Raw genomic sequence first — 15774 nt, 5'->3', positions numbered from 1 at the left:
AAAGGCGCCCTCAAATAAAATGCATTATTATTATTATCATTATTATTATCATTACACCCACAAACCTGTCAAACCTGCATTTGAAACGTTGGCTACCATAGCAGTATAGTATTGCAACATGTCATTTGGGTCTTCTAACTAAAATAGGAAAATAGGAACTTAAATAGTGCCTCATTGCCAGACCTGGCCCACATCTGGTTGACATGCACCCTGCCATGACACCAGTCAGTCAGAAGTGCCAGCTTGACGTTGGATCCGGTTTAGACCTGTTTTCTATGAGCCTGGGCCACATAACCCAAACCACAATCAGGCCAGATGTAGCATGCCATCACATAAGCAGTGCCATCTACGCCAGGCCTGGCCCATGTCTGGATGACAAACCACTTACCATGCCAGAAGTCAGCCAGCAGTGCCGGCGTGACACCAGATCCAGGCCAGACCCGTCAGCTATGTGGGATGAGGTCGTCACCTGAAATGTTTCTCCAACAGTCTTGAAGGAGTTCCCAAAGATGCTGAGCACTTGTTGGCCCTTTTGCCTGCACTAGTCCGTCTCATCCCAAACCATTGGGTCAGGTGACTGTGGAAGCTAGGCCATCTGGCGCAGCACTCCATCACTCTCCTGGTGTTGAAAATTAAATGATGATCCAAATACACACAAACCAGATGGGATGGCATGTTGCTGCAGGATGCTGTGGTAGCCGTGCTGGTTCAGTGTGCGTTCAAGTTTGAAATCACATCTCCTCCTCCATGCTTCATGGTGGGAACCATGCATGTAGAGACCATGCGTTGACCCTTTTCTGCGTCGCACGAAGACACTGCAGGTGGAACCAGAGATCTCAAATTTGGACTCACAGACCAAAGCACGGATTTCCATTGGTCTAATGGTCATTCCTTTGTTTCTTGGCCCAAAAAATCTCTTCTGCTGGTTGCTTTTCCTTTGTCCTGGTTTCTTAACAGCTCTTTGACCATAAAGGCCTGATTCACACAGTCTCATCTGTCTCCACTGAGCGAGCACACCTGTGATGTTAAAAGTATTTCATCATGATTCTCACTGAGCCAAGGGTTTGCAGCACTGTCAAAAGGCAAAAGCTGGCTACTTTCAGGAATCTATAATATAAGACATATTTAGTTATTCATCAATTATCTCTTTGCTACATAATTCCATATATCTTGTTTCATATATCTTATTCTTTCATATATTAAATGTCTTCAGTTTGTATCTACAATGTGGAAGGTCGTAAAAAATTAAGAAGAACCATTAAATCAGAAGATGTGTCCAAACTTTTGACTGGTAGTGTAAATAATTATATGATCAACAATGAGATGAGAGACTTTTTGTCATGGCTGGGGCAGCAGACGTGTGGTGGAGTTAAATGAGGACCCAAGATGCAGGAAACGGCTAGATGCAGGTGAGTGTTTGTTTACAAAGGGTGAAATATAAACAGAAACAAGGGTGGCGAGGACTGCACAAAGACACGAACCTAACCTGGGAAAAACTAATGAACCTGGAACACGAGATGAGAACAGACAGACACGGAGTAATACCAACTAACACAGAGTAATGCAGACGACGCGACAAGGAACACAGGCAGACACACACTATAAATACACACGAGGTAATGAGGGGAATGACACACAGGAGGGGAGCACAGCTGAACCACAAGACGAGACACAAACCTTCAAAGTAAAACAGGAAACACACAGACTGTTTTACAATACAAACTTGGGGACACAAACAGAACAGAGGAAAGACACAGGTAGGGCTGGTAAAACACTAAACACCAGATTCAACCCTAAGAACTAATACAAAATCAGAATTAGCACAAAACACAAGATGAAACCAAAAGGAAACACAAAACGCTGCGACCATGACACTTTTAGATGACAATGAAACCATTTCTGCAGTAAGAGGCCTAAAAAAGGAGATAAGATCATGAAAATCCCTTCTAACTGTGGTCATTCAGTACAACATGTGTCTGCCCAGATCCCAGAAGTGGGAATTAATGAGGTATAGCATGACTCTGAATTTCATCCAGAAAAAACCCAAAACTCCATCTTTCATCAGCCCAAAGGGATGATCGAGATATAAGACTTGGAGATGACACTTCCCTTTCTGCCACATAAATCTGAAAAGCAAATCACCAATTTCAGTATGAGTCTAAAAATGCAGACTTTCCCCTGGTGGTAACATACACTGAACAGTTCAAGAGAGATATTCTCCTCCCTCTTGTGAACTCAGTACAGACATTAGGGAATGCTCAGTTTGATGGAGTAATTTCACACACTGTTGGGGATTAAATATGGAAGTGGGGACATGAAGCAGGCTCTCCGAAACCACTTAAAGATGGGCACAATATTTGGTGATGTGGATATTAAGGAGCATTTGACCAAAGTACAGTACTGTGTCTGTGAAGGAAACCACTGGTCTGTATGGTCTTAGTTTTTTCTACAGCAGCAATTTAGCTGAACTGTATCCCAACCTCAGCTCTGACGTGTGACTCAAAGCAAAAGCTCAGAAATGCATCTGAGGTCAGGAGCATCTATCACCTCTTGCCCAGATTTATTAGATATTCTTGATATTCAAACACACGAGGGTGCAGTAATGATAATATTAAGTTTAAGTTATTAGTAAAATATTTATTTTACTCAGCATGTGTAACCTGCCTAATTTCTTTCCCTCAGCATTTTGACATGTCCCATTCTTCTTTCGGGTAGTCAGTGAACTGTCCATGGTGCTGAAGTTTATAGGCAATGACTCTTTCACTTACTTTAAATTTCAAAACACGGACAAACCACCAGAACACAAAAGTAGGAAAATGACGAGGCGTCCCCTCATTCTATTCCAAAAACAGCATTGTTTTAGTCAAGGCAGTTGGTGTCATTTGTTTGTTATGCTTAAAGCTGTTACCAGCTTGAATCCTTTCCCTTTTTTATTGGGGTGGGGTGCATATTACCTCTTTAAACAGTCCCCCAAACGCTTAAGGTCAGTACTGGTTATGGCAGTAGTAGTCTCTAATGGTGCACCAACAGCCACGACCCAGATCACAGAGGAACCTCAGATTTGGGGAGTTTAGGCAGCAAGTGTCCTGTGAACAATAATGCAGCTCTCAGTTATAGCTGTATCCAGTCGTCTATATGGATATAGACATATTGGATACTGCTGTACACAGTTAGAAGATGTGTGCTTGCTGGTAGTAAGAATAGAATAGAATAGAATAGAATAATCCTTTAATTGTCCCACAAGGGGAAATTTGGTTGTAACAGCAGCCAGAAAGACACAAATACAAACAACCAGGACACAGAACAGAAACATACACAATTTTTCTTACATATTTACATCAAGGAGAATGGTTACTATAAACAGAGTACTGTACAGTTATTAAATTAAATTAAATTAACTACAGATAAGAGGCAAACTCAGGTTGTAGTGATTAAATTATTGCAGTTACAGCGCAGACGTAAACATTTACAGTGGGGCAAAAAAGTATTTAGTCAGCCACCGATTGTGCAAGTTCCCCCACCTAAAATGATGACAGAGGTCAGTAATTTGCACCAGAGGTACACTTCAACTGTGAGAGACAGAATGTGAAAAAAAAAAAATCCATGAATCCACATGGTAGGATTTGTAAAGAATTTATTGGTAAATCAGGGTTGAAAATAAGTATTTGGTCAATAACAAAAATACAACTCAATACTTTGTAACATAACCTTTGTTGGCAATAACAGAGGTCAAACGTTTACTATAGGTCTTTACCAGGTTTGCACACACAGTAGCTGGTATTTTGGCCCATTCCTCCATGCAGATCTTCTCGAGAGCAGTGATGTTTTGGGGCTGTCGCCGAGCAACACGGACTTCCAACTCCCGCCACAGATTTTCTATGGGGTTGAGGTCTGGAGACTGGCTAGGCCACTCCAGGACTTTCAAATGCTTCTTACGGAGCCACTCCTTTGTTGCCCGGGCGGTGTGTTTTGGATCATTGTCATGTTGGAAGACCCAGCCTCGTTTCATCTTCAAAGTTCTCACTAATGGAAGGAGGTTTTGGCTCAAAATCTCACGATACATGGCCCCATTCATTCTGTCCTTAACACGGATCAGTCGTCCTGTCCCCTTGGCAGAAAAACAGCCCCATAGCATGATGTTTCCACCCCCATGCTTCACAGTAGGTATGGTGTTCTTGGGATGCAACTCAGTATTCTTCGTCCTCCAAACACGACGAGTTGAGTTTATACCAAAAAGTTCTACTTTGGTTTCATCTGACCACATGACATTCTCCCAATCCTCTGCTGTATCATCCATGTGCTCTCTGGCAAACTTCAGACGGGCCTGGACATGCACTGGCTTCAGCAGCGGAACACGTCTGGCACTGCGGGATTTGATTCCCTGCCGTTGTAGTGTGTTACTGATGGTGACCTTTGTTACTTTGGTCCCAGCTCTCTGCAGGTCATTCACCAGGTCCCCCCGTGTGGTTCTGGGATCTTTGCTCACCGTTCTCATGATCATTTTGACCCCACGGGATGAGATCTTGCGTGGAGCCCCAGATGGAGGGAGATTATCAGTGGTCTTGTATGTCTTCCATTTTCTGATGATTGCTCCCACAGTTGATTTCTTCACACCAAGCTGCTTGCCTATTGTAGATTCACTCTTCCCAGTCTGGTGCAGGTCTACAATACTTTTCCTGGTGTCCTTCGAAAGCTCTTTGGTCTTGGCCATGGCGGAGTTTGGAGTCTGACTGTTTGAGGCTGTGGACAGGTGTCTTTTATACAGATGATGGGTTCAAACAGGTGCCATTCATACAGGTAACGAGTGGGGGACAGAAAAGCGTCTTACAGAAGACGTTACAGGTCTGTGAGAGCCAGAGATTTTCCTTGTTTGAGGTGACCAAATACTTATTTTCCACCCTGATTTACCAATAAATTCTTTACAAATCCTACCATGTGGATTCATGGATTTTTCTTTCACATTCTCTCTCTCACAGTTGAAGTGTACCTCTGGTGCAAATTACTGACCTCTGTCATCATTTTAAGTGGGGGAACTTGCACAATCGGTGGCTGACTAAATACTTTTTTGCCCCACTGTATGTTTGCTGGGAGCAGTTCTGGTTGTACAGTCTGACAGCTGCAGGGAGGAAGGACCTGCAGAAACGCTCCTTCATGCATCGAGGATGCAGCAGTCTGTCACTGAAGCAGCTCTGCAGTTCAGCAGCATTTACATGCATGGGCTGGGAGACTCTGTCCATCAGAGATGTTATTTTGGCCAGAGTCCTTCTGTCTCCCACCACCTGCACTGGGTCCAGGGTGCATCCCAGAACAGAGCTGGACTTCCTGATGAGTTTATCCAACCTCTTCGTCTCAGCTGCTGATAAACTGCTGCTCCAACATACCACACTGTAAAAAATGACAGATGCCACCACAGAGTCATAGAAGGTCTTTAAAAGCGCTCCCTGGACTCCAAATGACCTCAGCCGCCTCAGCAGGTGGAGTCTGCTCTGACCCTTCCTGTAAAGAGCATCAGTGTTGTGGCTCCAGTCCAGTTTATTATTCAGGTGAACACCCAGGTACCTATAAGAGTCCACTATCTCAATGTCCACTCCCTGGATGTTCACCGCTGTCAGTGTGGTGGGTCTGCGTCTCCGGAAGTCCACCACCAACTCCTTGGTTTTCCCGGCGTTTATCAGCAGGTGGTTCTGCTGACACCAGTCTACAAAGTCCAGAGTCCACCGTCTGTACTCGGAGTCGTCCTCACCTGTGATGAGGCGACTATGGCAGAGTCGTCAGAGAACTTCTGTAGGTGGCAGCGTGGGGAGTTGATGGAGAAGTCTGCAGTGTAGAGGGTGAAGAGGAACGGTGCCAGCACAGTTCCCTGTGGGGAGGGAGAGGTGATGAGCTGTATGCCTCCTTGGTGTTGGCATACAATAAGTCCAATGTTTTATTGTCTCTGGTGTAGCAGGTAACATACTGGGTGAAGGTGGGGAGAGTGGAGGACAGGGAGATGTGATTAAATTATGTGTATAATGATGTTCTCATTTGGGCTGCAGGTACCTGTGATAACATTACACATCAACTATTTTTTTGATCAATGCATAACCAATATATATCAAAAAATAAACTGTTTTTTCACACATTTTCTGTATATGAATTTTACTTAAATCTTTAGTTTAAGAGGATGACGTGAATACATGAGAAAGAGATGGCATGTCATGAGAAATGTACCACTACACACCAAAGACAAGAAGGCAATCACTTAAACATCAACCAACATGCTCTGGTTGGACATATATGTATGCATTTGCATGTATGTATTTCTCTTTGTCAGTTTAACAGTTTCTGTTGTGCCCGTCACTGCTCCCTGTCTGTTTTCTTACCTGGTTCTTCCTGACCTTGTACTTTCTCCTCACGTTCCCTCTTTCCTCGCTCCCTTTGGACTGACAATCATACACAAATAGATTGTATGCAATGAGATGAAAAATTACATTAATATGAAAAAAATTCTGTTAAGATCACTAACAAAAAGTCCTCTCAGTGTACTTTCAACCAAAAGGCAAATAACCAAACCACATGAACATCTAATAAAAGATATAAACATTGATACACTGATCCAACATTATTCTTGATTGACGGATCATTTGATCTTACACTTTTACCTGATGTGGCTCCTTTTTTTGAAAAAACGTCCTTATATCCATTATGAACCTGGCTGTCTCTCTGTACACAAACACACACGCACACAACAGTTATAAGGTTAATGGGCATTCAGTCAGTTAGCATCCATTTCAAACAGGACAGTGGTAACAACAGCAGGCTGCGGACAATCTAAAGTTTTAGATTTTAAATAGGCTGTATACATTTCAATGGGAGCAACAGGACGGGTCAAATGTCGCTGAATTTACTACAGAGTAGGACGGATTGTAGGGCAGCAAACATCGTCGGAAAACACGTTTTCAACACTGCAGGTTACCTGGTGTAATGCTTTTCAGCTAAAAAGAAACATGGTCTGACTCCTACCTAACTGTAGAAAGAGTAACTGAAGGTTAAATGCAGCTAACATGCCCTGTTTTAAGCCAGGCACTTACACCTCTGCACCGCTGCGTCTCAGCCACCATCGCTCTGGCAGCCAGAGCGCTAGAGTCAGAGTAGGGGAGAGCTGGAACAAACCATTTTGGGAGGGGGGGTTATCTATACTTTTGTTGTTAAAATATTACGCCTCAAACAAGTACAGTACTGTATGCTTTTTATATTTTTAGTAGTGTGTCACACAAACAGCAAATATTCTCAAAAAAGTAAGAAATCTTTGGGGGTGCTTTGATTAATTTCGCACAATTACACTGTGCTATCAAGTTGCTTGACCATTACACAACTTAAATTTAGTCCCAACTTATCACATATGATTAGGTGGTGTATTTGTGAATCAATACAAGTTTGTGACATGTTCTTTTAAACGACTCAACCTAATAAATTAACAAGACACTGTGCTACATCGAGAAATATAGAAACCAGGTAACCAGGTACTGCTCAACAGTAGCCGGGGGTGGAGCTTAGCAAATGCGTCAGATGCGTTCTGTTCAAATGAATGTTGTCATAGCATTTATGGAAAAAACACATTTTGAAAAATGCTGGCAGAGCTGGTACATGCACTTTGGATTACAGAGGAGAAAAAGAGAGGAGAGGAAAGAAAAAGAGATTATTTTTTAAGGTAAGGACCGCTCGACAAGTGACATTTGCTAAAGTGGAATTATTAAGGGGACATGCAGTGTCCACGTTTATGTTAAACTTTTCTAAACACAGTGTGGAGGGACCTGTACATGTGTTGGTCTTCTAATGCTGGGCAGACACTGTGCGATTTTTTCAGTCGCGCGATTCAGCTCCTGCTCAAACTGTACGGTTGACTCGCAGGGGTCATAGGTCACGATGCAGGGTCTCACACTATACCGCCCGATGCTCTGATGCGACCTGAGTGCTCACACTGTGCGTCCATAAAATGAAGGTTATAACAGAAATTCTGTCGCTCGCTCTCTCTGTCTTTCACTCACACAGACACACCACCACCATCAACTTTGCTAAATTGCTAATGAAAAACATTGATCAGCTGTGATTGAGCAGCAGTGTCGATCCAACTATTTTCACGGTTGTTGTGGTCGTGATAATTTTGTGAGGCCACATCGAAAAGGCTCGGATGAGCTTTCCAAAGTTCTACAAGTTGTTCCTCCATCGCTTGTGTCCAGATCACACGCTGCACTGCTGTGCTGCTCCGTCTTTTTCGCTGACATTTGTGTTTGCGCGTGCGCAGTGTGACAAACTGCGGTGACACCCTCACGACGGTCGCGAGGGTCGCTCACGACCAAGCGATTGATGATCGGGAGCTGGTCGTGAGGGGTTAATCGCGTCTCGTTACCCCACGTATACTATACGATGCATGACGCACGATGAAGGCCAAAATCGGGCCGATCGCCAAAACGGTCGCACGACTCAAAAATCGGCTCAAAATGGGCCAAAAATCGCACAGTGTGAGCCCAGCATAAGGCAGCGGTCCCCAACCTTTTTTGCGCCACGGACCGGTTTATGCCCGACAATATTTTCACGGACTGGCTGTTCTAAGGCAGGGGTCCCCAACCCCCGGGCCTCGGACCGGTAGCGGTCCGTGAGTCGTTTGGTACCGGGCCGCGAGAGTTGAGGCTCAGGTGTGAAATGTCTGGTTTTCAGGGTTTTTATCGGTTTTAAGCGTTATTTTGTTATCGTTTTTATTGTTAACTCGGTTTTCCTGGGTCTTTTCACATGTGTTATGAATAAATCTTATTTTTTTCGATAATGATACTAGTTTTATTTTGTTGTATTTATCTGAGACACTGGTCCGTGAAAATATTGTCGGGCATAAACCGGTCCGTGGTGCAAAAAAGGTTGGAGACCGCTGTTCAAAGGTACCTTCTTGCTGCATAAATGCTTTAAAGAGTAGAATTTGATATTCGCTGCATGCATGTACATGGGTGCTCACATTTTGTAATTTCTTTAGTGTGATATAACCAAGCAAGTACTATCTTACAGCCTGTTCTTAGACAAATCATGTTTGTGTTCATTTTCCTGCCTACCGCTAGACTCTGAGTAACTGCTAAAATCTAAGAGGAATGAAAATGTTTGTATCTTAGGATCTGTTATCTTTTGTTTGGCTACAGAAGCTATGTGTGTGTGTGTGTGTGTGTGTGTGTGTGTGTGTGTGTGTGTGTGTGTGTGTGTGTGTGTGTGTGTGTGTGTGTGCTTCTCTTTCCTAAAAAAAAAGTGAGATTTGTGCCATAAATCAGGTCGATTATTTTAATTAGAATGTGTTTTGTTCAAATGAATGTTGTCATATTATTAATAGATTGAAACCTTTTGAAGAGTGCAGTAAGGACCGCTCAGCAGGTGACATTTGCTAAAGTGGAAATGTTAAGGGGACATGCAGTGTCCACGTTAATGTTGAACTTTTCTAAACTCAGTGTGGAGGGGACCGGAGTGTTTTTGTGGCGTGGGTGTGGTGTGATCCTGTGCGCGTGCAGGAGTAGCTCGGAGTGACATAATCTGGTGCGCGTGCGAGAGGTGGCCCGGATTGAGTGGTGGCTGGGTGTGGCCCCCTCTCGTGCGCGTGCACTGTAAAAAAGAAAAAGTTGAGAAAACTTAAAATTTCAAGGCAACATGATGCAAGAGATTTTTGAGTTTTCTCAACTTCTGCCAACTGTAGTTGACTTAACTAATATTTTCATGTTCTGCCAACTTGGATCTACTTGTTCACCTAATTAGGATAATCCTGTAAGTCTAACAAAGAAATTCTGGTTTCAATGCCATGTATTTCTGCCTTCACCAAACAAAGATATTCCTGTTGAATTAACATACAATCATTCCCTCCAAGGCCATGTATTCCTAAATTCACCAAACACAGATATTCTTGTTGAATAATCATACAATTCTTACTCCAGTGAGTTGAAAATTTACCAATATTAATAAAGAAAAATGTATGCTGTTATCGTACTTGAAAAAACACTCAAACAGATATAGAATAAAACAAAGCACAACTGAATGTTATGTAAAAACGTATTTATTTTTTTCAACAGTGCTTTCAGTATATTTCAGAAGGTCATGGGCAGTGGGGTGAATTTCTGTAAAAAAGCAAACAAACAGAAAAAAACGTGTTGCCAGTTTCTTTAGGGTGCTTTGAGCACCCCAGCAGAGACATTAAAATTCCAGAGTCCAGAAAAAAAGAAAAGTGTCCAGCAGCTTAGTCATTCACGTTCACACCCTGACTGTCCTGTAAAAGCTTAACTTAACTATTGCACACTAAATAGGGTAGTGCAACAAACAATTGCCTTTGTACCCAGACATTGACATTTTACATGGGCTCACTATGATGAACTACAGAAGTCAAAAGTTATTAGAAATGTTACCATCAATGAACAGTGAACTATCAGGTAAAATGAACGATTATATAGAGGGAAAGGGGTTGAACTACTGGGTTTTGTTTTGTTTTTTACATGACTCTACAATGCACTTGAACATGTTTAAGAACAAGTTAAACTCATGTCTGGCTTCCCCGTTAACAGTCACAGCAAAAGCTTTGTTTTTAGAGACCTTGTGCGCTGTGAGCATCGAGAGCCACCGAGTTCAAAAAAGATGCCCTGAATTGCTTCAAAGGTAAACTCATCTGCTTTGGATAATCAATGTTGAGGGCATACAGAAGGCCAAAGAGGTATGCCAAGGCAGTAGAGAGGTCTGGAATGTTATGTAGCACGATGTCCCCTTCCAACACAACAGCCTGTTCTCGCACAGACGTATCGGCATCGTCATCTTGCAGGATGGTGAGGATGGCAACTGATGCACCGTTCAACACTGGTTCCAAAATGTCAGTGTCCTGAAGAGAAGAAAAGTAAAATATGAATTATTGAAAGCTAAGAAAAATTAAAGACAAAATACATTTCTAAAGATCTTAACTTTAACCTCTATACCATGATGCTCATTTGACTCATGGAGGTTTTAAAAAGAAAAAGCTTATTTTCCTTTAATTAACAGCACAATATCTTTCACCAACCAACCTTGTGATGAGTTTTGTACAAAAATATTTTCTGCTGTTGAACACCCGCTAACAATGCCCAGGTGCTCCTCAGCAGAAAAAAAAGCAGCGAGAGTTATGACAACTGCAATCCTCACCATAAAATTATCTGGACTGCACTGAGGAAGTGTACATTTCCATTTTGGATTAAATCATCTTTTAAAAACATCTCATAGCAACTAGTTTTTCTTGCATTACTTTTTTGTACTTACTAAGCACTTCAGGAAAACCTGTGTTGCATCCTCTCCGAGGAAAATGGGCAGGCCTCTCAGTGCTGCTGTCTTTTGGTGGGACACAATGTCAGATGTCTAAAGAGTATTCAGTGGAAAACAGACATTTAAATTAGTATAGTAACGTGGTGTACCTACACACAATGCAAAATCAGAACTCTTATAGTAATGAAAATAAAATACAGATCAGGCCCAGCAACATGTAAAACTTAAAAAAACAAAACACCATTTTAACAATTTTACTTTCTTTTTACAAATTAAATAAAATACCGCCAAATAAAAACAAAGTAATGACTGATGACATTCATTTCCATTGATGTGTTTTGGCTGAAGCCAACATTTTTTTCTGTTATGACAAAGGTATACTCTCTTCTAAAAATGTCAGGTAAAGGAGCACTTACCTGTTCATCAAGTTTATCCAAGATGTCTTCCATCTCCTCACCAAGAGCTCCCTTCTTAGACCGGTATAGTTTCAGCAGGCCAGGCACAAATTTGTCCAGGGATGCATTGAACGTCCCCAGGAGGTCTTTGCTTGTGATCCGATGAAATTCTTCAGATATCTAAACAAGACAATAACCAAAATATTGCCATTTATTCAGCACAGAAAATTTCTGGGTAGCTGCCTTGTACAGTCTGCACCATGTTATATGCCTGACTGTGTTATCAACCGCAAAACCTACTTCAAAAATCTCTCATGAATACACATTTTGCACAGGAATAGAAACACCCTCCACAAAAAACAGTATCAATATGCAAATATATATTATGTTCACACTGAAATGTGGAATTTTTGTGGATTTTTACTATTGAGTGTGACCTTGAGAGGTGTGATCGTAATGCTCCAGGTGTTTTAAATACACATACACAGTCTGTGTGAATGCATGGCCAATGTGCACCTTGTCCGTGATGAAGGCGGAAATGTTTCAAAAGAGTCTCTTGACTGGAGCTTGTGAATTTGCAAAATCGGCACTGCATGAACTCCACCCCTGAAACACAAGAGACATAGTCAATTTTGCCAAAAGCACTTTTGCAATGGGATAAAACATCCATATCTAACACACAGAAGGAATCCATAGATGCAGGAGCTGAATGCATCAACAAGCCAAAACCAGAGACATCATGAAAAAAATATGTAAGGAATCATATTAACTTACATATGACCACTTGTCTACTATATCAAGTATATGATTGATAACATACATGACATGTAACATAAATGCAAGCTTGAATTCAAACATTTTTTTGTTACTATGATAAAAAAATGCAATAACTATAGAAAAATTAATACTATCTGTAACACAGTATACATCAGCAACACACAATCATTCCTTTAATATTGTCTCCTTCCCCACTATGTAAAAAGCTCTGAAAATGTAGCAATCTTATAATACAGAGCATGAAGTACAACTTTAATTTGCGTGTGACAATTAACTTACAGTACATTAGGCAATCTTACACCAGCTGACAAACTGTCAAGTCAGCTTTAAACATTACTTTAAAGTAACAGTGCTGCACCGGATAAACGGTGACTATTGAAAAAGTGAAAAAACAATATTAGACAAATATTAGACAATATGCAAGTTACTTATATCACTGTCATATAATTGGCGCACATATCCTACACCGACCCATGAAAGAGTCTCCATGACAACGCGTGCTTGGCCCAGTTTGTTGTCAAGGTTAACATAACGTTTTCATGCAAAGATAACATTGAAACTGGTTACAAAACGGGTAATAAGCTAATAAGTTTTACCATGGCAGAAGTGCTGTAAAAAGCCAGTGTGAGATACCGTCATTTAGTGATGTCTGTCTGAATTTCAGAGTGTTTAACATTAAACATTACTTTTTGCGCTGGCCACTACTCTGAGCTAAAACCTTTTTTTTTTTTTAAATATTAAACTTTATTAAGAAACAGTATACAGAACATGTATACAATCAGAACAAAATTAACATATGCCAGGGGGTGTAATACAAAGAATTACATACATTCAAATAATTTGTAATTACTACAAATGGTAATAGTTTTCATAGCCTTTTTGTTAAGTGATCCACTAATCAATTTTATGTAACATAAAACATCATTATAGTAATGTTTAAAATTAGGTTTTTTGTTACTGTATTTGCATTTGTGAAAATAAAATTTAGCTAAGATAACTAATAAGTTTATTATAAAGTAAACATCTTCTTGTTTTTGCCTTCGAAAGAAACAAAATACAACATTTTCCCATTTCACAGTAAAGTCATTATAGAGATGTCCAGCAATGAATCTACTGAAGTCTTTCTCTGAGCTAAAACCTTCAGAGGCTGCTTGTAGCCCGATTACGACACAGCGGCGCGACGAAGGCTGCCCAAATTCATAGTGGACTCCTCTAAATGCGTCCGAGAAATACGTCCTCCTTATAATAAGCATCTCTTAAAATGTTTGCAATATTGAAACATTTCAATATAATGTAGAAAAAAAACGAGAGAAAAAAGTTACGGATCGGACTCCCCGATCCTTATTGCGCATGTGCAAATTCTATCTGTGGAATTAGTTTTAATATTACTCTTTCTGGGTCACAAAATAAACTTTTAAGATATTTTCAGGCGTTAATGTAGCTGTGTAAATTGCTAATATCTGTTCAGTTTATTAAGACAACATATATTTGCAAAAGTGCTCCGACGCTTTCGGAGACGTCTGTTACCCACCAGCTCGATAGCTAGCCAAGGGGGGGGGGTCAATTAAGTCACTTAGATAACTTAAAAATGCTATAGTTGGCCTTTTTCAGTGTTTTACTAGTTCCATCCTCCCGGGTCCTCAGGAGGATGCAGCCTAGGCGCTTGTAGAAAATCTTAATAACACATGTAGTTAGCTTACCTGCTAGGGTAAATGGTCGGCAGCTCCAGCACCTGTCCAAAACTGCAGAAGTGAAAATCCTCAATGGTCGAAAAATTGCATTTTACATCCAAATCTAGCCACGATGGTTCAAATTTTCTTAGGAGGTTTTTAGTCTAGAACACATGGTAAACCACTATCACACAGCTCAGGTCTGCTCAAGCTCAGTTGAAAGTCCGTTTGGTTTAGTTCAAACTTGTTCAGACCACATGTGCCAGTCATCTACGGGGTTTCCCACTGGTTCCCAACTTGACTCAGAAACTCTGCTCAAAAGTTGATAATCTTTGTTATGCTGTCTAGAAAATCTTAGTTAGGACAACAATGAAAGAAATTTGTTGGGTAGACAAGCTTTTTTAGGTTGTAAATGGAAAGTTTTATTTCTAAGTCAGTTTAATTTAAAAACTTTAGTGAAATCAACAATTGCTAGTTATCGTTTTTACAGTGTGTAGGAGGGGCTTGGAAGGGTGTAATCTTGTTGCGAGTGCAAGAGTTTGTCCAGTGTGACACTCTCTTGCGCACGTGCAGGAGTGTGAGGTTCAACGCTGGAACGTTGAGCCTCCTCCCCCCCACTTCCGGACCAGGTTATGGATCGTTCCTCAGTGGGTTTGTGAGAGGTGGCCCAGATTGAGTGGTGGCTGGTTGTGGCGTAATCTTGTGCATGTGCAAGAGGTGTGTAGGAGTAGCTCAGAGTGTGAGGTTCATCTGTAGAACGTTGAACCTCCTGAATCCCTCCTCCCGGACCAGGTTATGGACCTTTCCTAAGTGCATGTGTGAGAGGTGGCCCGGATTGAGTGGTGGCTGGGTGTGGCCCCCTCTCGCACACGTGCAGGAGGAGCTCGGAGTGGTGTAATCTGGTGCGCATGCAAGAGGTGGCCCGGATTGAGTGGTGGCTGGGTGTGGCCAACTCTCGTGTGCGTGCAGGAGGAGGTTGGAGTGTTCAATGTTCCAGCGTTGAACCTCCTGAATACCCCCTCCCGACCAGGTTATGGACCTTTCCTCAGTGCACGTGCGAGAGATGCCCCAGATTGAGTGGTGGCTGGGTGTGGCCAACTCTCGTGTGCGTGCAGGAGGAGCTCCGAGTGGTGTAATCTGGTGCGTGTTTGAGAGGTGGACTGGATTGCGTGGTGGCGTGGGCGTTGCGCACTCTTGCAGGAAGGGCACAGAGTGGGTAATCTTGTGCAGGAGTAGCTCAGAGTGACATAATCTGGTGCGCGTGCGAGAGGTGGCCCGGATTGAGTGGTGGCTGGGTGTGGCCCCCTCTCGTGCGCGTGTAGGAGGGGCTTGGAAGGGTGTAATCTTGTTGCGAGTGCAAGAGTTTGTCCAGTGTGACACTCTCTTGCGCACGTGCAGGAGTGTGAGGTTCAACGCTGGAACGTTGAGCCTCCTCCCCCCCACTTCCGGACCAGGTTATGGATCGTTCCTCAGTGGGTTTGTGAGATGAGCCCAGATTGAGTGGTGGCTGGTTGTGGCGCCATCTTGCAGGACGAGCTCCGAGTGGCGTAATCTTGTGCATGTGCAAGAGGTGTGCAGGAGTAGCTCAGAGTGTGAGGTTCATCTGTAGAACGTTGAACCTCCTGAATCCCTCCTCCCGGACCAGGTTA

General features: G+C 42.2%; 1 protein-coding gene across 1 annotated transcript; it reads right to left on the bottom strand.

Moving 5' to 3' along the window:
• Nucleotides 1–10582: 10582 nt before the first annotated feature.
• LOC146642920 (uncharacterized) lies at nt 10583–14613 on the bottom strand. Its single transcript, XM_085399330.1, has 5 exons — nt 14156–14613; nt 12163–12284; nt 11700–11858; nt 11281–11376; nt 10583–10870 (listed from the first exon to the last, which is right to left on the bottom strand). The coding sequence occupies exons 2-5, from the start codon at nt 12271–12273 to the stop codon at nt 10583–10585; spliced, it is 654 nt and encodes a 217-aa protein (XP_085255456.1). The 5' UTR covers nt 12274–12284; nt 14156–14613.
• Nucleotides 14614–15774: the final 1161 nt, after the last annotated feature.

This window comes from Rhamphochromis longiceps, linkage group LG23, assembly GCF_057381845.1.
Source record: "Rhamphochromis longiceps isolate RC_006_pf linkage group LG23, R_longiceps_female_GT1.1, whole genome shotgun sequence".
In the NCBI taxonomy this organism is placed as follows: Eukaryota; Metazoa; Chordata; class Actinopteri; order Cichliformes; family Cichlidae; genus Rhamphochromis; species Rhamphochromis longiceps.
The sequence above is the reverse complement of the archived record's forward strand: the minus strand, read 5'-3'. Positions and strand labels throughout refer to the sequence as shown.

Bases quoted from the DNA above. Each gene is read 5' to 3' on its own strand.
- LOC146642920 (XM_085399330.1), bottom strand. From the start codon at position 12,273: ATGCAGTGCCGATTTTGCAAATTCACAAGCTCCAGTCAAGAGACTCTT. The intron at 11,859-12,162 runs GTATGTGTATTT...TGTCTTGTTTAG, and splicing joins CATGCATTCACACAGACTGT to ATATCTGAAGAATTTCATCG. The intron at 10,871-11,280 runs GTAAGTACAAAA...TCTTCTCTTCAG, and splicing joins AGGTTTTCCTGAAGTGCTTA to GACACTGACATTTTGGAACC.